The 21,700-nt window shown below is 43.9% G+C and overlaps 1 protein-coding gene across 3 annotated transcripts in view; it reads left to right on the top strand.

Moving 5' to 3' along the window:
• The first annotated feature begins 866 nt into the window (after window positions 1–866).
• arl13b (ADP-ribosylation factor-like 13b) overlaps window positions 867–21,700 on the top strand; it is a 143,338-nt gene continuing 122,504 nt past the window's right edge. For 2 of the 3 annotated variants that reach the window (XM_072513918.1, XM_072513916.1), the window contains exons 1-2: window positions 867–988; window positions 11,258–11,380. In XM_072513918.1, coding sequence (XP_072370019.1) covers window positions 11,322–11,380 — 59 coding nt within the window. In that variant the 5' untranslated portion in view covers window positions 867–988; window positions 11,258–11,321. Of the gene's footprint in view, window positions 989–1,062; window positions 1,324–11,257; window positions 11,381–21,700 lie in introns of those variants that run through there. The other variant, XM_072513917.1, reaches the window with a different exon arrangement.

Below are 21,700 nucleotides of genomic sequence, written 5' to 3'. Positions count from 1 at the left end.
ACATTGGCTATTCTCCAGTCCTCTGGGACATCACCTGAAGACAGTGAGGATCCAAAGATTTTTGTCAAGGCCTCAGCAATTTCCTCTCTAGCCTCCTTCAATATTCTGGGGTAGATCCCACCAGGCCCTGGGGACTTATCTACCTTAATATTTTTCAAGACACCCAACACCTTGTCTTTTTGGATCTCAATGTGACCCAGGCTATCTGCACACCCTTCTCCAGACTCAACATCCTCCAATTCCTTCTCTTTGGTGAATACTGATGCAAAGTATTCATTTAGTACCTCGGTCATTTCCTCTGGCTCCACACATAGATTCCCTTGCCTATCCTTCAGTGGGCCAACCCTTTCCCTGGCTACCCTCTTGCTTTTCATGTACATGTAAAAAGCCTTGGGATATTCCTTAACTCTATTTGCCAATGACTTTTTGTGACCTTTCGTTTCCTCCCACAAGTCCCGAAAGACGTGCTGTTGGTGAATTGGACATTCTGAATTCTCCCTCTGTGTACCTGAACAGGTGCCGGAATGTGGCGACGAGGGGTGTTTCACAGTAACTTCACTGCAGTGTAAATGTAACCCTACTTGTGACACTAATTTAGATTATTATTATCAGTGGACGTATTATGATTTTGTTAGCCCAGTTTTCTCTGATTTTGGAATCTATAAGTCATGCCCCCTCCAAAAGGTGGATCACTTCTGTTTTGTGTTATTTATTTTACTTGGGCCGGCTGTCGACCCAGGGGGCAAACCAGTGTTCCCCCCATATCACCAATGATCCAGGCTCAGAGGGAGAGAGACACTGTCCGACTTCCAATGCCACAGCCAGCGCGGGGCTGGAGCTGCCGATTACGTCACTGCGCGGGAGGTTCTCCCGTTACCTGGGCGACGCTGGAACCTGGCAACCCGCTTAGCAACAGCCGCCGGGGACAACGTGGGAGGTGGATACCCGGATATACACAGCGAGTGGGAGCAGCGGCCATGGCCGGGAGGTGAGTGAGTGGGTGCCGCTTCTCTTGCGGGGCGGATGGGTGAGTGAGTGCGGGCGATAAATGCTCACGGAGCAGGGCCTGGCTGTGTGGGAGCGGCAGTACCGGAGGCGGCCGCGGCTTTGATTCGCGGCCCAGGCCCGCTCTCTTGTGTTGTTCCCCCGGCCTTTTGTGCCCGGACCTCTGGAAGGAGGGAATTTGCACAGGCGGGGTTGTCTTCTGCAGCGGCTGAGCGTTGGGCAGTCGGAATGATGCTATGGTTCAGTTTGCCCAGTTGTGCATGATTTAGGATTCCAATAACCGAGTATTTCAGCTGAAGGATGCCTCTGCTTCACTGGGTAAGGAAACAGTGATCCAGGATTTTCACTTGTGATGTTGGGGAAAGAACAAGAACTGAGGCCTCTTTAAATGTGCAGCACTTCGATGAGAAAGCCTCTCATTGTTTGTTTGGGGGCGGGGGAGAGATCTCAGATCCCAAAATTAAAAACATTTATCAATGTCATCCGCTTCTTTTTGACGGTCCTCGCGGGACAAAAGTTTATTTGCATTAATTATATAATTTCTGGAAGTGCCTCTTCAGCGACTACTTGCTTTCCACCTTTCCTGTTCATTCTTGTTTCCTGCAAACGGGTTGCAAATGATTTGTCCAACATTTGGCGTTGTATTTTGTGAAACAAAGATGTGTCTGAACCGAAGCTGCGTCTTCTCTGTAGAAGATGCAACGGCGCAGAAACCGGGCATTTAGCCAACGACCCCGTCAGTGCTCGTGTTTACATCTCACATTACTATTCTCTTCCCATTCTATCCACCTCTCGTGTATCATCTCTGCCTTTCAGCATATATTTGTCTCATTTCCTTTTTTCTAAGCATCCAAGCTCAAGTTGCTCAACCACTTCTTGTGGCAAAGAGTTCCACTCAGTAAAACATTTTCTCCCAACATCCCTCTTGGATCCATTCCTAGCTATCCTGTATTTATGGCTCCCAGTTTTGGATTCACCTCATACCCGCAAGTCACCTTTTTTCTAAAGAAAAACTCAAACCAATTCAATCTCCTTTAATCACTAATCTTAGTTCTGGTCCCATCCTTGTAATTGCAGTTTATACTCCAGTGTTCTCTCTCTCCTTTTTTATCGGATGCTGATCAGAACTGTGCACTCTTCACTCTTGAGTGGAGCTTAACGAGGGACCAAGTTTAACATAACTTCACTACCTTTGAATTCTATACACCAGAAATAAATCCCTGTGCTTTGTTAGCACATTCTTTTGCTGATTTACTTGAGTGTACTTCTGATACTCATTAGAGGACCAGGTGTTATTGGAAGAGGGCATCTTGTGGCATACCCCACCTGTTAAACTTTTTTACCCTCACCGATATTGGTTTGGGGAAGGGCAGTGGTGAAGGACAGGACCAGCATGATGTATCTCTTCAACCATTGAGATTTAAGGATTAAGACAGAAAAAGAGGAATGAGCGAGAAAGAGGGTGAATTAGGGCGGATGAATTAGTCAAATCGGGTGAGAAACAAAATAATCGAGGAGGCTGTATTTAAAGAAGGAACAAGTATGGAAAAAATATTAAAAATCTCAATTGAAACGAACAATTGAATACCTGTTGGAATGAGATCCCACAATTTAAATTGCTCCCTTTTTGGGCTGGTGAGTTTGGTTGGCACTGCGGGAACATAGGGCAGCACGGTAGCATTGTGGATAGCACAATTGCTTCACAGCTCCAGGGTCCCAGGTTCGATTCCGGCTGGGGTCACTGTCTGTGCGGAGTCTGCACATCCTCCCCGTGTGTGCGTGGGTTTCCTCCGGGTGCTCCGGTTTCCTCCCACAGTCCAAAGATATGCAGGTTAGGTGGATTGGCCATGATAAATTGCCCTTAGTGTCCAAAATTGCCCTTAGTGTTGGGTGGGGTTACTGGGTTATGGGGATAGGGTGGAGGTGTTGACCTTGGGTAGGGTGCTCTTTCCAAGAGCCGGTGCAGACTCGATGGGCCGAATGGCCTCCTTCTGCACTGTAAATTCTATGAATGAATAATAGTATATTCTTTTAATGAGGAGATTTAATTACTTTTCCTAACTTTCTGAAACATATTTAGTGAGAAATTAATGTGCGAATAGAGCAAGTTCATGAAACTCACTGGGAGGTTGAGGGCGAGATGCCATTTTCGCAAGACCAATGGCCAGGTGATGGACATTGTCCACCAAAATCTGACATTCTGCAATTCTCCTTTTACACAAAGTACTAGATCATTTATCCATTAATAATGATGAATGCCATTAAACACACTGTTACTTTGGCAGGAACTCTAGGCCATTGTTGATTGAACATTTTAAATATAGTTTAATTCCTTATTTCAAATCTCCTGAGGACTATGAATCCTAGCTGAGGTTCACTGCAATATGAGAGTGCATTCTTTTTGCCACAGTTTTGGCCAACTGGTGTCTCTGAAACTACATGTGGCTCCTTTGTGGCTAAAATATGGTCCATTGACGACTGTACATAGTTTGCTTCTGTGCTGGGGCTATGTTTAGTTCTCTTGTTCTTTGTAATCAATACTGATGTAAGAGGTGAAGAATAAGAAAGGATGCACACAACAAAATAAAATGACTTCCTTCCATCTTAACAAAGTTTATCAATATACAGTATTTGCCATTAATATTAAGGTATTAACATTTGCTGTACATTATTAGTAACTAAATTACAAAATTAATTGTGAAGCACACTTAGGCATCCCAAGAATGGATTAAGTTGTTACGTATCTGCGTGTTCTCTTTTTAAAATTAAATTATTTTGTGCTCACTGATATACTGTGACTTCGGTTAAGCAATGCTTCAATTTTAAAATTGGCTTTCTTATTTTCAAATCTCTTCATGGCTTCACCCCTTTCCTATCTTTGTAATGTTCTGCATTCCTATAACTCTCCAGGATATCTGTGCTGTTTCAATTCTCGCCTCTTGTTTACCCCCAAATTTAATTACTAAGCTATTAGCAACCGTACCTTCAATTGCTGAGGCTCTAAACTCTGGCATTCTCTACCTAAACTCCTCTGCTTCTCTAACTCTTTCCTCTTTTAAGACTGTCCTTAAAACCTATCCCTTTGACCAAGCTTTCGGTTAGCTGGTTCTCTCATTTTTTGCCCCATTATCTGTCTTTTGTACAAGACGCGAACAGAGACACCTTCTGCTTTCTCAGGTGAATGAAAGAGATCGCATGGCACTATATCGAAGAAGAGTAGTGTAGTCTCGCCTTGGTGTTCAACTGAATTATGTTGATTTAGGGATTCATTCAGCAGAACAGGCTATCTGGCCATTGTTGCTTTTTGTGGGTGTTTTCTGTGCTCAAACTGGCTACTGCATAACTTGTGTTACAATAGTGACTACCCTTCGAAAGGACTTCTTTATCTGAAAAGCACTTTGGATGTCCTGAAGTCATGAAAGGTGATACATAAACTCAGACTTTTTTTTCTTTGTGGTTCAGAAAGAGAATTTGTTTGATAACACTCCTGTGAAACACCTTTGGATGATTTACTCTGTTCAAAAAGCTATATAAATGCAATTTGTCATGTGCACTATAAGAACCTGTGTGTCACAACACACCAATAATACTAAGGAATTTTAATTTTAGGAAATAACAATAAATTTGTGAAGGAAATACTTAACTATTGGTTGGCAAATTAATGTCATTGTAACATGTTACTTTTAAATTGATTCTATTCTTGGGTGATGAAAAGATTGATAATATGACTTTTTGATTCAATGTCCATTGTACAGTTAGAGAAATGTGTTGCTTAAGTTTTGAATTGCGTTCTCTTTTCGATTGTAATCTATATCACCAAATGTTTCCAATTTGCGATCAGAGAGATCAGTGGTTCCATTTATCTTCAATCTTTGTTCAGAATTTCAGTATCTCTCGGTTATCCATGTTTGTAAAAACACTTAAAAAAAATAATTTTTATGTAATTCTCAGGATTAAATAATTTTTATGTAATTCTTAGGATGAGAGTTGTTCTTGAAAATTATGCAGGCAGAAACTACCTGTCAGCTCTTTTAGGCTGAAAAGGTATATAGCCTTTTCTGATATATGTAGAGTAACTCAGTGGGAAATCTATGTTGTTTTAAGTGGCGAGGAGTAAATTGATCCCCATTTTCTTAGTCTTGTGGATGTGAAAGATACCATGACACTACATGAAGAAGCCAAGGGAGCTGTGTCCTCGTCAATTTTCTTCTCTCAAACATCCCCAGGAAAACCAAGTTATCTAATTGTTTTAACTCAATGTAATGCATACAACCATATTTTTACAGCTTAGCAGCTGCATTTGGCGACATAACAATTAAAAAGTCACCATCATCTCTGAGGATCACTCTCCAACATTCAAGAAGCTTGACACCATCCAGAGCTGACTGGTGGTGATTTAACCTGAGGATCACCACATTGGGCGAGGGGCAAGAAAGTGGGGCCTTCATGAAGAACCTCAGCCAGTACAGGAATTGAACCCGTGCTGTTGGTGTCGCTCTGCACCACAAACCAACCTTCCAGCCAACTGAGCTAACCAACTCCTATGGAACTGAGAAAATAAGTCATTTGGTTGTAAAGTTTTGGCACAGCTTGAGGATCTGAAAAACACCGTAGCATCATACAGGAATAGAAAATAACAGGAATGGCGAAAAGAAAAAGTGAAGAACGGCTCAGAAAGAAACATTTTAAATGTTGACACTTGAAAAATAACAAAGTAATTTGTAGGTGTGGCACCTGCAACTGGCTGTGCTGAACTAGGCCCAATTCAATCACTGACTGATTACAAGAAGTCAGATAACAAAATGCAATATAACAGAAATTGGATGCAAGGTCTCTCAAGGTAACTGGTTATTTTCCCCCTATCACCGTTAAGGTAACATTTGACTGAGTTGGGCATTAAGGAGCCCAAGCAAAACTAGAATCAATGGGAATCGGGGAAATTCTCCGCTGATAGGAGTCAAAGGCAGCAGAAAAGAAAGTTCTTGTTGTTTTTGGAGGTCAATCATCTCAGTTCCAGGACATCACTGGAGGAGTTCCTCAGGATATTGTCCTCTGCCTAACTATCTTCAGCTGCTTCATCAATGACTGTCCTTCCATCATAAAGCCAGAAGCTGGGATGGTTGTACAATGTTTAGTACCATTCGTGACTCCTCAAACACTGAAACAGTCCATGCCCAAATGCAGGAAGACCTGGACAATATTCAGGCTTAGGCTAACAAGTGGGAAGTAACATTTGCGCCACACAAATGCCAGGCAATGACCATCTCCAACAAGAGCGAATTTAACATTTGACATTCAATGGTGTTGCCAATGATGAAACCCACTATCAACCCCCTGGATGTTACCATTGACCAGAAACTGAACTAGACTAGCCATGTAGATGCTGTGATAACAAGAGCAGGTCAGAGACCAGAGGTTCTGCAGTGAATAGCTCGCCTCCTGTCTCCCCAGAACCTGTCCATCATCTACAAAGCACAAGTCAGGAGTGTGATGGAATACTCACCACATGCCTGGATGAATGCAGCTCCAACACAGTTTAGCACAGAGCTAAATCGCTGGCTTTGAAAGCAGGCCAGCAGCGCGGTTCAATTCCCGTACCAGCCTTCCCGAACAGGTGCCGGAATGTGGCGACTAGGGGCTTTTCACAGTAACTTCATTTGAAGCCTACTTGTGACAATAAGCAATTTTCATTTCATTTTCATATGCTTGACACCATCCAGGACAAAGCAGCCCACTTGATTGGCACCCCATTCACTTCTTCCATCACCAATGTACATTGGCAGAAGTGTGTATCATATGCAAGATACACTCTTTCGGTAGCATCACCAAACCCCCAACCACTATCATTTTGAAAGACAAGGGCAGAGGGCACAAGGGAACCCCACCCCCTGGAGATTCTGCTGCAAGCCATTCACCATCCTGACTTGGAAATATATTGCAGCTCCTTCACTGTCGCTGGGTCAAAATCCTGAAACTCCGTCCCTAACAGCACTGTGGGTGTTCCTACGCCACATGGACTGCAGCCGTTTAAGAAGGCAGCCCATGACCACCTTCCTGAGCGCAGTTAGGCATGGTCTAGTCAATGACATCCACTTTCCATGTCTGCATTTAAAAAAAATGCTTTGCCTGATAGAGCAACCTGTGCTGAGGCAAACTCTGCCTTGCCTCTTCTCCCTCCCCTTCTTTGCTCTTTATCTCCCCTTGCTCTTTACCTGCTCTTCCTGTTTTCCCCTTCTGCTTCTCTTCCCTATTTAGAATCGTAGAATCCCGACAGTGCAGAAGGAGACCATTTGGCCTAGCCAGTCTGCACCCATCCTCTGAAAGAGCATCCTACCTCGGCCCACTCCCCGCACTATCCCTGTAACTCCACCTAAACTTCTTCCTTTTCTTCACCCCCGCCCCATTTGCTTTCTGAGAAGTCTAAAAACATGAAACGCCATGTTTATTAATTAATTGTGTGAAAAGTCATGTTCTCTGATCTGAATTAAACAGTGCCACAGTTCTGATTTATTTTATAAAGTTCGTTCTTTATCTTTACGGGAAATGAAATGTATAACTTGACTTGAAACAAAATGATTAGGCTAATTTTTTCAAAAGTCCTAACGTATGTAATTGTTAAATATGAATGGAGTGAAATAATTCTTCACTTTTACCAGTATATAACTTTAATTTAAATTTATATTTGTCTGTTAAGAAAGGTGAAACCTGGTTTTAGTTTCATTTAGAGAGTTGTTTTGTGCACTGGGGACTGGGAAGTCTGGAATCTTGTTTGAATACATGCATGTTTAATGAGGCTTTACAACTCTTGAGGTGAAGAGATGGGTTATCAAGGGATGAATAGTTTAATGCAGTTAAAATACATAAAGTAGAAAAAACTGCTAATGCCTAGCAACAGGGGCCCAGAAACACACACACACACAGTCTGGGCTGTCAGTGCGTGCATACCAGAGAATGAAGGCAGAAGGTTGAATCTCTCTAATAAGAAATCGTGCAAGCCTGCTGGGAATTGAGGGAACTTGTTTTCTCTCTGAGGTTGAAGTAATAGTGAGTTTTTATTGCAATTTTTGGGTGTCTCGGGGAGCGATACCAACTGGAGGAAATCATCTAGTTGAATGCTCCGAGGTCTGCTGGAAGAAAATTGCTTGAAACTGAGCAAGAAACATTGGTGTTGCGATACTGGTGAATCATCACTGGGGTTTTGTGTCTGCAAGGGTTGTTGGGATAAAAGGAATAGCGCGAGCTTAAATCATCTTTTGGTACCTGTATTGAAATATTTCCAACCCTTTTGTTTAGTGTAATATAGTTAATTGTTTATTTTTAATAAACATTTTATTCTTTGCATTGAAAGTAGCCTGGCAGACTTTATAAAATGTGTTCAGTGACTGATATCCGTGACTTAGCTCAGTTGGCTAGACAGCTGGTTCCTGATGCAGAGCGAGGCCAGCAGCGTGGGTTCAATTCCCGTACTGGCTGAGGTTATTCTCACCCTGCCTTCTCAACTTTGGCTCTTGCCTGTGGTGTGGTGGTCCTCAGGTTAAATCGCCACCAGTCAGCTATCCTCATCTGGGATTATGGAGACTTCGCCTTTTATTATTCAAATCTTTAGCTGGTCCACAATCAGAAGGAGCATTAGAAAGATGCCATCAAAAAGACTGATTACAACTAATTGTCAGGAATGGCTTAATGATTGGGATAAATGAATTCCATTTTTACTATTGGCTGCCAGGGATGCCATAATGAGTCCACAGGATTTGGTCATTTTGAACTGATATGTGGGTAGGAGGTGAGAGGACCGCTTAAATTAATTAAAGAAAAATTTATAAACCAAAGTTCAGAGACTACACTTTTTGACCTATGTGTTAAATTTCCAGGAAAGATTAATCGAAGCTTGTGAGTTGACCAAAGAGCATTTGAAAATCGCTCAATGTACAATGAGGGTGAGAGCAGATAGAAAGCTTAAAGTTTTGTTGCTGGAGGCAAGGTGTTGGGGTTGTTCCTTGTCTTTGGTGAATCATTGCAAGCGAGGTTCACTAGACCGTATCAAATCAAAAAGAAGCTCAATGATGTAAATGATATAGTGAGTACTCCAGACAGGAGGAAATGTCAGTGAGTATTATAGTAAAGTGATATGGTAAAGTGATATTATGACCGGAAAGGTAATCAGGAGAGGAGCATGTTTACAGTGGCGAAAGGAGTGAAATAAAACTAGTGGTTGGAGAATGAATCAGAAATCAAATTCGAAAGTTGACCCTCCAATGATCGGATTGGAAAACACTGAGGTACTTAAAAATTTAGATGTAATATGCTATGTTCCAGAAAGCTGTTGAGGTGATTTATGAAAGCTATTACAAGCTCCTAAATTGATTTGTGTGAATAGGCCAGGGAAAACACCTTTGGCCATGCATCATAACGTGAGAGACGCGTCACCCATAAAGCAATACCCTTGCAGACTCAATCCAGAGAAGTTAAGCCCAACTGAGGGAAGAGATCATGTTTATGATCAAATTGACATTATTGAGCTCCCGCGTCACAGTAGCTGGAGTTCACCTATTTTAATGGTACCGAAACTAGATGAGTCACAACGGTTATGTGTAGATTATTGCGAAGTTAATGCATGACAAAGGAAAAAGCATATCTGATTCCATGATTAGAAGCGAGTATTGAGAAGATTGGACAAGCAAGGTTTGTTATGAAACGTGATTTTTGAAGGGATATTGGCAAGTTCCATACAAACAAAGAAATGTCAGCTTTTGTAACCCTGCGTGGGCTTTATCGATGTGAAGTTATTTCTTTTAGAATGAAGTATGCACCAGATACTTTTCAAAATTCAAGCAACAAGATCATTGAAGGTATGTGCTGTATGTATGGAAATGTGGTTGTCTTCAGCCAAACCTGGGAGGAACATTTACAACACTTGAAGGAATTATTTAATTGGTTACAAAGAGCCAGTTTGGTCATAAACTTGGCAAAAAGGTAATTTACCAAAGCAAATGTAACTTATTTGGCCACATTGGGGACAAAGCCAAGGGGCACCTAGGGAAGCAAAAGTAAGGACAATGTTGAATTTTCCGATGTCTAAATCAAGAAGAGATTTTGTGCATTCTAAGCATGGGTAGATTCTACTGGAAGTTTGTTTCAAATTTCAGCACTAGTGGTTCCCCTCACAAGCTGTTTCTGGAAAGGCAAGAAATTTGATTGGCCAAAGGAGTGTCCAAGTGCCTTTGACAGCTTGAGAGCTGCACTGTCTGCTACACCGGTTTTAGCAGCACTTAATGATGCTGAGTCATTTCATGTCTAGTATTGACATCAGCTGGGATCATAACACTGGATACATAGAAACATCAAAAATAGGAGCAGGAGGAGGCTATTCGGCCCTTTGAGCCTGCTCCGCCATTCACTGATCACGGCTGATCATCCAACAGCCTAATCCCCTTCACCCCAAGTGCTATATCTAACTGCTTCTTGAAAACATACAATGTTTTGACCTCAACTACTTCCTGTGGTAACAATTTCACAGGCTCACTGCTCTCTGGGTGAAGAAAGTTTTCCTCATTTCTATCGTAAATGGTCTACCCCATATTCTTGGGCTGTGACCTTTGGCTCTGGGCACCCCCACCATCGGGGACATTCTTCTTGCATCTACACTGTCTTGTCCTGTTCGAATTTTATAGATTTCTATGAGATGCCCCCCTCATTCTTCTGAACTCCAGCGAATACAATCCTTTTTAAAAAATAAATTGAGAGTAGCCAATTATTTTTCTTTTCCAATTAAGGGGCAATTTAGTGTGGCCAATCCATCTAACCAGCACAGCTCTGGGTTGTGGAGTGAAACCCACGCAGACATGGAGAGAATGTGCAAACTCCACACGGACAGTAACCCAGGGCCGGGATTCAAACCCAGGTCCTCAGCGCCGCAGTCCTAGTGCTAACCACTGCGCCACATGCTGCCCCTGAATACAATTCTAACCAACTTGATCTCTCTTCAAATGTCAGTCGCGCCATCCCAGGAATCATTCTGGATAATAATGAAATGTATGTGAATAATGAAGTAATGGTTTGTCTCAGTATGTTATTTGTACTTGTCTCGCACTAAGTTACCAAGATCATTACTTTTCTGCATGAAATTAATGAACTGTAAACTGAAGTTTTGGATTTCATCCTATTTCTTCAGTTAGATCACTTCAAATTCAAACTTTATTTTTAAAGTACATTTGTAAACTGGCTGATGTTGGTTTTCTTTATTTCGTTGCAGGTGTTTTCCTCTCAGTTGTTTGCATGTTTGCTGAAGTCTGATTCTCTCAGAATTCTGAGAAGGGATGTTTAGCCTGATGGCTAACTGCTGCACTTGGCTAAAACGTTGGCGAGAACCTGTCAGGTATAATTTAAGCACTTCTGATGAAAGGTTACCAACCTGAAATGTTAAACTCTGTTTCTTTCCACAGATGGTTCCTGAGCTGTTATGTATTTGTAGTGTTTTATTTTTTTGAAAGTTGCCATATATGCAGCATGTGATTTAAGCAGTATTGCTCTATTTGAGACAGTTAATATAGAGATACCAGATATTTGGTCTTTAATATTGGTGAAGTACTTTCTAATAATTATATTTAAGATTTGCAATTAGAGGTTTTGTAAAAATTGTTACGAAACCTGTGTGGACCGATAACTTGAAAAAAAATTGAATTGATAAGAATCATACAATTTACAGTGCACAAGGAGGCCATTCAACCCATCGAGTCTGCATCGGACCTTGGAAAGAGCATCCTACTTAAGCCCTTGCCCCCACCCTACCCCATAACCCAGTAACCCCACCTAATAGGGCACTAAGGGGCAATTTAGCATGGCCAATCCACCTAACCTGCACATCTTTGGACTTCCCCAGCGACCAATGGAAAGAAACAAAGGGACAAGATTACAACTTTTAAGATAATTACTATTGCAAACAAACTAAAATCCAATATTATTTAATAGGAAACTAATACACCAAGCTAATTCACACAATTGGGATATGCCTGACAACTGTTTTTGCTGTTCACTGCACCGTAGCAGATATTTAACTTAAAACATTGAGTCCCAAGTTGCTTCCAGCTCACTTCTCCCTGCCATGCCAGATTGTAACTTCCAGGATCTTTTGAAAATTGTTCCACACAGCCTGAGTATACTAGGACCAATTTCTAGCAGCAATGCCCACCTCGGTGACTCCTTGTTCCCTAGATCTCCAAAGGTCCATCTGTTCTGTCTTTTTGAACAGGCAACCAGGTCTCACCAGCATCCTGCTTGGTTGCAGACACAAACAGTATTTTACTGCTCTTCATAGCAATAGGTGCATTCTTCCTTTTTCTCTCGGGCCCACTCTGCCCCCTCACCCCTAGATTCTCTTACTAGATTTCTCACATTCCAGATTCTCTGTTTTTGTCATCCTCTAATAGTTCCTGAGCATTTCTCTCTCTTGAGCTACCACTAATCCTTGCAGTCTCATACAGCTTTTTGTTCAATTTGATGCATCCATAACTTTCTTAGTTAACCATGGTTGGTTTATTCTTTTCTCAGAATCTTTCTTTCTCAGTGGAATATATTTTTGTTGAGAGTCATGACATTTCTACTTAAATGTCTGCCACTGCTTCTCTACTATCTTGTCTTTTAACCAATTTTCACAGCCCACTTCAGCTAACTCTGGTTTCTTGGCCTTGCAATTTCATATATTTAAGTTTAAAACACTAGTTTCAGAATCATATTTCTTGCCCTCAAACATAGTGTGAAGTTCACCCTTACCCAAAGCATCCTTTACTATGAGGTTCTGTCTCATTTTACATTACCAGGCCAAAAATGTTCTCTTGTTAGTTTCAGAAAATCTGTTCTAAGCATCTGTCCAGAATATGCTCTCTACGAACTATGCTCTCTACGAACTTTGCCCTCCAGGCTACCCTTACCAATTTGATTTATCCAATCTATATGAAAATTTAAAATCACCCACAATTATTGCAGTACCTTTCTTACAAACCCCATTATTTCTTGATTTATACTGTCCTATAGTGTAGCTACTGTCAAGGGAGCTATAAAAACTCTCACCAGCGATTATTTTCCTTTGGTATTTCTTATCTCCACCCAAACTAATTCTACGTTTTGAGACTCCAAACCAAGATAATTTCTCACAATTGATCTTAGCTGGTATTTACTGAGCTACCCCACCTCCAATCCTTTCCCTTCCTGTCCTTCCGAAATGTGAAATGTCCTTGAATATTCAGGTCCCAGTCATGGTCATTTTGTAACCATGCCTTTATAATAGCTATCATGTCATACTCATTTATCTCCGTTTGTGCTGTCAAAGTATCCATTTTGTTATGAATGATGCGTGCATTGATTGCTACCACTTCCACAAAGATTCAGTCCCCCCTCCACTAATGAACAGTGGCAGCAGTGTGTACTATCTACAAGATAGTGGCTCTACAAGGTTCCTTAGGCAGCACATCCCAAACCCACAACCACTACCATTTAGAAGGACAAGGGCAGAAGACACCTGGGAACAAGGTTAAGAACCCTGCTGATGTTAAATACGAAGATATCCCAAAACCCAGAAGTATAACTTATCATAGAATTTACAGACCAGAAGGAGGCCATTCGACCCATTGAATCTGCACTGGCCCTTGGAAAGAGCATCCTACTTAAACCCACGTCTTCATCCAGTCCGCTCAACCCAGTAACCCCACCTAACCTTTTGGACACTAAGGGGCAATTTAGCATGGCCAATCCACCTAACCTGCACATCTTTGAACTGTGGGAGGAAACCAGAGCACCCGGAGGAAAACTACGCAGACACGGGATGAACGTGCAAATACAGTCACCCGAGACCGGAATTGAACCCAGGTCCCTAGAGTTGTGAGGCAGCAGTGCTAACCACTGTGCCACCATGCCGCCCAAGTGTAACTTGGAACACCGGTTCTTAGTGGTGTATATTTTCAATTTGGAATAATGTGAGAAAAAATATGCAAACCAGGTTGGAACCGCCCTGTTGTTTTGCAGTCAATTAATAAACAATATTTTTTAAGTTAAAAGAAAACATAACAAGAAGGACTATAATACACTACAACAGTGCACTGATAGTTATATAGGCACAGTATGTCATTAAGTACCTCTTGTTCCCAACTACCTACATTTCCTGAACTCTGAGAAATGCCCCTTTTCCCAAACAACATGCAGTATTATACAACTCTGAGCTAAATCAAGCAGATGGTTACCACCCACAGGTTATTTGCCCAACCAGGGTCTGGTTTAGCACAGTGGACTAAGACAGCTGGCTTGTAATGCAGAACAAGACCAGCAGCGCGGGTTCAATTGCCGTTCCAGCCTCCCTGAACAGGTGCTGGAATGTGGCGACTAGGGGCTTTTCACAGTAATTTCATTGAAGCCTACTTGTGACAATAATCGATGATGATTATTATTATTATTATTACTATTATGATGATGAGGGGGGAAAGTTGCCTTCTGTTTCAGCGAAGGAATAATTTTCTGTGTTTGGGTTTTGCCAGCTGCCTTTTAGCAATAACTTGTTTTTGACGGAGACTGCTTTCTGCAGCTGGGTGTGGTTATCATGGTAGCTGCCCCAGCTGTGCTCATTTCTCCAGTTATCATGCTACCATTCTTTCCCTTTTAATGATGTGGAGATGCCGGCGTTGGACTGGGTTGAGCACAGTACGAAGTCTTACAACACCAGGTTAAAGTCCAACAGGTTTGTTTCCATACCCAGTCTTCAGAACAGTGACCACGACACCACACAACCCTGTCATGGTAATCTCTGCAAGACGTGCCAGATCATCGACATGGATACCACTATTACACGTGAGAACACCACCCACCAGGTACGCGGTACATACTCGTGCGACTCGGCCAACGTTGTCTACCTCATACGCTGCAGGAAAGGATGTCCCGAAGCGTGGTACATTGGCGAGACCATGCAGACGCTGCGACAACGAATGAACGGACATCGCGCAACAATCACCAGGCAGGAATGTCCCCTTCCAGTCGGGGAACACTTCAGCAGTCAAGGGCATTCAGCCTCTGATCTCCGGGTAAGCGTTCTCCAAGGCGGCCTTCAGGACCCGCGACAACGCAGAATCGCCGAGCAGAAACTTATAGCCAAGTTCCGCACACATGAGTGCGGCCTCAACCGGGACCTGGGATTCATGTCACATTACATTCATCCCCCAACATCTGGCCTGCGAAATCCTACCAACTGTCCTGGCTTGAGACAATTCACACCTCTTTAACCTGGGGTTACCCCATCTCTGGATCTGTAAAGATTTAATCACCTGCTAATGCTCGCATTCCTAGCATTGTTTGGCATCTTTGAATTTGTCTATATATGTGTTTCTGGAACAGACCTCTTCATTCACCTGAGGAAGGAGCAGCGCTCCGAAAGCTAGTGACATCGAAACAAACCTGTTGGACTTTAACCTGGTGTTGTAAGACTTCGTACTGTTCCCTTTTAATGTTACCACCCGAGGGCAGCACGGTGGCGCAGTGGGTTAGCACTGCGGCTTCACGGCGCCGAGGTCCCAGGTTTGATCCCGGCTCTGGGTCACTGACCGTGTTCTCCCCGTTCATTCTCCCCGTGTTTGCGTGGGTTTCGCCCCCACAGCCCACAAATGTGCAGGGTAGGTGGATTGGTCACGGTAATTGCCCCTTAATTGGAAAAAATGAATTGGATACTCTAAATAAAAAATAATGTTACCACCCTTATGGACCTGGCCTTTTAGCATATAAGTGCTAATTCCCATATCTCTCCACTTTGAAGTTACCCCTTACACACTCCATTGGTTTCCCCATGTCACTTAGGTAAACACTTGCTTTTCTCCCTGATATAGTAATTTGCATATCAAAACGTCTCGTCAGACAGCTGCACTTCTCTACCCCGTTTCTTTATTTTATTTTATCCCAATTTCAATTTTTTAATCTTAATTTTTCTCAATTCTTAACTCCGCCACCTGGCGGTTCTCCTCAAAGTCACACCATCACGACTTGGAAGTGCCATTCCTTCACTGGGTCAAAATCCTGGACTTTTTCTCTCTCACAGCATTGCGTGTATACCTACACTTCAGAGACTGCAGCAGTTCAAGAAGACAGCTCACCGCCACTTTCTTAAGGGCAACTAGGGATGGACAATAAATGCTGGCCTTGCCAGCGACGCCCACATCTTGTAAATGAATGTAAAATAAGCCTTTAATTCTGAGTTTTTACCATTCTTCCAAACTCTGACCTTATTTGCTGGTACACTTCTATATTTTGATGTCTTGTCCCTTCCTGGGATACCTCTTCATTCACCTGAGGAAGGAGCAGTGCTCCGAAAGCTAGTGTTTGAAACAAACCTGTTGGACTTTAGCCTGGTGTTGTAAGACTTCTTTTTATGCTCACCCCAGTCCAACACCGCATCATTGTCCCTTCCTGTCACATCTTGTTATCATTATCTCTGGTATTACCACCCTGCACCATGCCCTGTGCTTTCTCCCCTCATGTGAACACTTGTCCTAGCACAGTTAAAGTGAGGCCATCCCAATGGTATAGCTCCCTCTTTTCCCAAGTAGTGGTGCCAGTGCTATATGGATCAAAACCTATTTCTCCTACACCAAACTTTGCGCTACATATTCAACTCTGATCTTATTTAACCTATGCTAATTTTATAATCTGGAGATTATCTTGGTGACTCTGCTTTTTACTCTCTAGCTGCCCATACCCTTCAGCAGAACCTCGTTCTTTGTCCTACCTATGCTGTTGGTACCCACTTGGACCACGTCAACTGGATCCTTCCCCTCTCACTCCCAAGTTCTTCTCCAGTCGTAAGGAGATGGTACTGGACAGGCAATATAGGCTTTAAGACTCACACTAGGCTGAAGAGAGCAATATCTATTCCTCTAACTAGACTGACCCCTCCTACAATTGCATTCCTTTATTCTCCTCCCACTGGAATGGCCTCGTTCCTCGCAGTTTCTCGTACACTAGTAACCGAGTTATATTTGCCGACCTGTACCAAGTTGGTACACCAATATTAAAGACCCCCTTGGCACTTAATGCCAAAAATCCTTTCTGAGGTTTGTTATGACCAAGTCCGGAGGGGTGAATAATTTCCTCGCTCTTCCACTACTGAGGTTGGTTATAAGAGTTTGAATTTTTTGAAAAATGTGATTTTTCACTTCAATATGTACTTGATCTATGTAAAGCTGTCTGAAGAAATACGCCAGTTTGCTTATTCTCCCTGCTGTGCTCTCAAGCTGTGAGCACATGGAACCAGTTGGACAATTGCCAGGACTGAGACTCCTTTATTAATACCTTCTGGATCCCCATACCTGCCCCTCTTGCAGTCACAACCACCTGTCCCTGATCACAAACCACATATAAAGAATCTAGCCCGGTGCTTCTCAAACTATTTAAACACTTGAAAATTAATGGAAGCCCAGTGCCAGCAAAAACAAAACAGCAATAAAGCTGCATGGTAACATTTGCAGTACGATTAATTATTAAAAGTTCATCAATATGTACAAACTTATCAGTATCGAAATTTGAGATTTTAAAGTACCATGTAAAAATGCCATTATATGTATTCATGTAAGTTTCATACGTGCTTCTCATAAAATGGGGGACTCAGTGAACCCCTGCTCTCTGCAATTCCCACACATACTTCATAATCAGCCCCTCCCACAAAGTGACCCACATATTCCTTCCCAGAAATGTCACCCGAGAGTGGTGAGCCGATGGAATTCTTCTCTTTCTTTTTAAAAATTTGTTAATGGGCTGAGGGCATCGCAGCATATATTGCCCATTCCTAATTGTCTTTGAGGGGCAGTTAAGAGTCCACCACATTGCTGTGGGTCTGGAGTCACATGTAGGCCAGACCAGGTAAGGATAGCACATTTCCTTCCCTAAAGGAACCAGATGGGTTTTTACGACAATCGACAATGGTCATGGTCATCACCAGACTTTTAATTCCAGATTTTTATTGAATTCAAATTTCACCATCTGCAGTGGTGGGATTTGAACCTGGGACCCCAGAGTACTCTGTGTCACTGGATTACTATACCACTATGCCACTGCCTCCCCACACTACCACAGAAAGCAGTTGCGGCCAAAACATTGACTGTTTGCAAGAAGGAGTAAGATATAGCTCTTGAGGCCAAAGAGATCAAATGATATGGGGGGAAAGCGGGAGCAGGTTACTGAATTAGATGATTCGCCATGCTCATAATGAATAGCAAAACAGGTTTGAAGGGCTGAATGGTCTCTGCCTGCTCTTAATTTTTGTGTTTTCTAAACCTCTCCTCCATTTACTTGTTTCGGAGCCCCTCTTTCCCACACCACTATGTACCCTTACACAAGCTCTTCTTCCCCAGCCCCCACCTTCCGCCACCTCCCCACACGTATGCTCTATCACTCACGCACCCTTCCTACGCTCTATCACTCACGCACCCTCCATCCCTCGCCCCGTCCATCCTGTGGTGCCGAAGCACCATCCATCCTGTGGTGCCGAAGCAGACCTACACAGTTTGATGCTGCCCCCCAACTTCCCAGCTGAACTGTGTGCCCTCCCAGTATTCCACATTCCCGTCAGTGGCTGAGTTATACTTCCCTACCTGTACCAAACTGCCAGGCAAACATTCCAGACCTCTCGGCACTCAATGCCAAACATTTTTTCCAAGGTTTGTTATGACCAAGTCTGGAGGGGTGAATAAATTCCTCTCTTGAGGTTGGTTTGAACAGAGTTTGGATTTTTAAAAAAAATTGTGATTTTTCACTTCAATATTTTCCACTTCGTAAGTAAACCAAATGAAGAAATAAGCTGTCATAATATACACCAGTATATCATGGTGCAGACACACACACTGATGGACACACCGCAAGACCAATCAACGCACACAACACTGCAACCAATCACCAGTTAGAGCACACTCACTATATAGACAGAGGGCATCAGCATTCCCGCTCATTCGGGATGCAGCCTCTCAGAAGGACAGAGCTTACAGCTTACAGCACAGATCTTCACCATGTGCTGAGTGCATAGACTGGTTAGGACAGGCATAGGTCTTTAGTTTAATCTAACATCATGTTAACCCACAGTGAAAGTATGTTCAACAGTTCTAACTTAATAATGTACTATTTTAAGTATTGGTGGCCTGTATGTGTTCCACGGATTCAGAGCACCCAACACATCATGCTACCAATAGTTGAGGGATGTTAGAACTTCTTAGACCTACCTGCAAGTGATCTGCCTTCCACCAGCATACAGCCATCCTGCAAAATGGACAGCGCCGCCCGCCGCCGCTCCTCCGCATCACCGGTAATCTAGGGGCCAACTGGAAGATATTCAAACAACGCTTCCAGCTCTACCTTGAAGCCACAGACCGGGAAGCTGCCTCAGACACCAGGAAGATTGCTTTCTTCCTATCCACGGCCGGGGAACATGCCATCCACATTTTCAATTCTCTCACCTTTGCTGATGGTGAAGATAAATCAAAATTCAAGACGGTCCTCAAGTTTGACAGTCACTGCAACATCGAGGTGAATGAAAGTTTCGAGCGCTATGTATTCCAACAGCGTTTTCAGGATAAGGATGAACCTTTCCAGTCCTTTCTCACCCACCTCCGTATCCTTGCGCAGTCCTGTAATTACGGGTCCACCTCCGACTCCATGATACGCGACCAGATCGTTTTCGGTGTTCAGTCGGACCCCCTATGCCAGCAGCTCCTCAAGGTAAAGCAGCTCACCCTAGCGATTGCCATCGAGACCTGCGTGCTACATGAACACGTCACTAGTTGGTATTCCCACATCCAAGCGGCTGAAACGGCGCGGCAAGGTCCCCACGAGGCAGAACGGGTCCAAGCAATCGAGCAACTCCAGGGCCTCAGCCTGGATGAAGGCGACCATTTCGCGTGCTTTTCGCGGACTCCCACGCTTGTGCACACCGAACGAGGGGACGTCGACGTCGCCGAACGTACTGCGCAGGCGTGCACCACGTACGACCACACCGCGCATGCGCGGTGGCGCAGCGAACATACTGACGGTACAACATGCGGCAACTGTGGCTCCGCCCACTTAAAGCGGCAATGTCCTGCCAAATCCCGACGATGCCTGCGATGTGGCAAACTTGGCCACAATGCTGCTTTATGCAGATCAGCTCAGCCTGCCAACTTTCGTCGCTCCAGTCAGGCTTGCAGGAATGTCCGGGCCATTCAACCTACGGTCACCAAGCCCGATTCGGACCTGCTACCTGATATTGACACTGAGGACCCGAAGGTGCCTTTTGGAGTCGGTATCATTACAAAAAACAGGGTGTCCCCGAAGCAAAGAATCCAGCCGCTATTGGTATACAGCATCGATCCGGACAATGAGTGGTGTGCCACCCTTACGATCAACCGGTCCCAAATACGATTCCGCCTGGACACTGGTGCCTCCGCCAATCTCATTGACCTCTGACCGTCTGACCTCCAAAGCCTTTGTGTCAAACCAACCATCCTGCCATCAGCCTGCCAGCTATTAGATTATAATGGCAATGCCATTGCTGCCAGCTGCTCATGCCAACTTGAAGTGATGCACAGGTCACGCAAAGCCATCCTTCCCTTTGAAATCGTGGGCTCCTCAAAAGCCTCCCTGCTTGGCGCGCAGGCATGCAAGCTGTTGAACCTAGTTCAGAGAGTTCACTCTCTCCTGCTGGCGCGTCTGCCTTTCAGGACACTGACTTCAGGGCGCAGCTCGACGCCATTATCAACCAGTACCACGACGTCTTCGAGGACATGGGCATGCTCCCGTACACCTACAAGATTTTATTAAAACCGAATGCCACGACTGTGGTGCACCATGCAGGGTCCCAGCACCCCATAAGGACCGCCTCAAGCAGCAGCTGCAGGACCTCCAGAACCAAGGAGTGATTTCTAAAGTCACGGAACCGACCGACTGGGTCAGTTCCATGGTATGTGTAAAAAAAGCCTTCCGGCGAATTGAGAATTTGCATTGATCCCAAGGATCTAAATCGCAATATTATGAAAGAGCACTATCCAATTGCCAAGCGCGAAGAGCTCACATGTGAGATGGCTCGCGCCAAGCTCTTTACCAAACTCGACGCCTCAAAAGGATTCTGGCAAATCCAGCTCGATAAATCCAGCAGGAAACTCTGCACATTTACAACCGCCTTTGGAAGATATTGTTACAACCGGATGCCGTTTGGGATCATTTCTGCATCAGACGTGTTCCATAGGATTATGCAACAAATGATGGAAGGTATTGAAGGTGTTCGCGTCTATGTCGATGACATAATCATTTGGTCCACCACCCCGCAGGAGCATGTTAGTCGCCTCCAGCGCGTATTCAGACATCTACATGAGCATGGCCTCCGCCTCAACAGGACCAAATGCTCTTTGGTCAGACAGAACTTCCTTCCTCGGGGACCACATCTCCCAATTGGGTGTGCAGCCGGATGCGGACAAGGTAGCTGCCATCACAGCTATGAAAACACCAGAGGACAAGAAGGAGGCCCTCCGATTTCTGGGCATGGTAAATTTTTGAGGGAAAGTCATCCCTAACCTCGACTCTCGCACCACGGCTCTCGAACCTGGTGAGGAAGACGACAGACTTCCAATGGCTCCCTGCCCACGAGCGCGAATGGAGAGAACTCGAGGCAAAACTGACCACGGCCCCGGTCTTATCTTTCTTTGATCCA

The sequence above is a fragment of the Scyliorhinus torazame genome, chromosome 8 (genome assembly GCF_047496885.1).
Source record: "Scyliorhinus torazame isolate Kashiwa2021f chromosome 8, sScyTor2.1, whole genome shotgun sequence".
Classification (NCBI taxonomy): domain Eukaryota; kingdom Metazoa; phylum Chordata; class Chondrichthyes; order Carcharhiniformes; family Scyliorhinidae; genus Scyliorhinus; species Scyliorhinus torazame.
The sequence above is the reverse complement of the archived record's forward strand: the minus strand, read 5'-3'. Positions and strand labels throughout refer to the sequence as shown.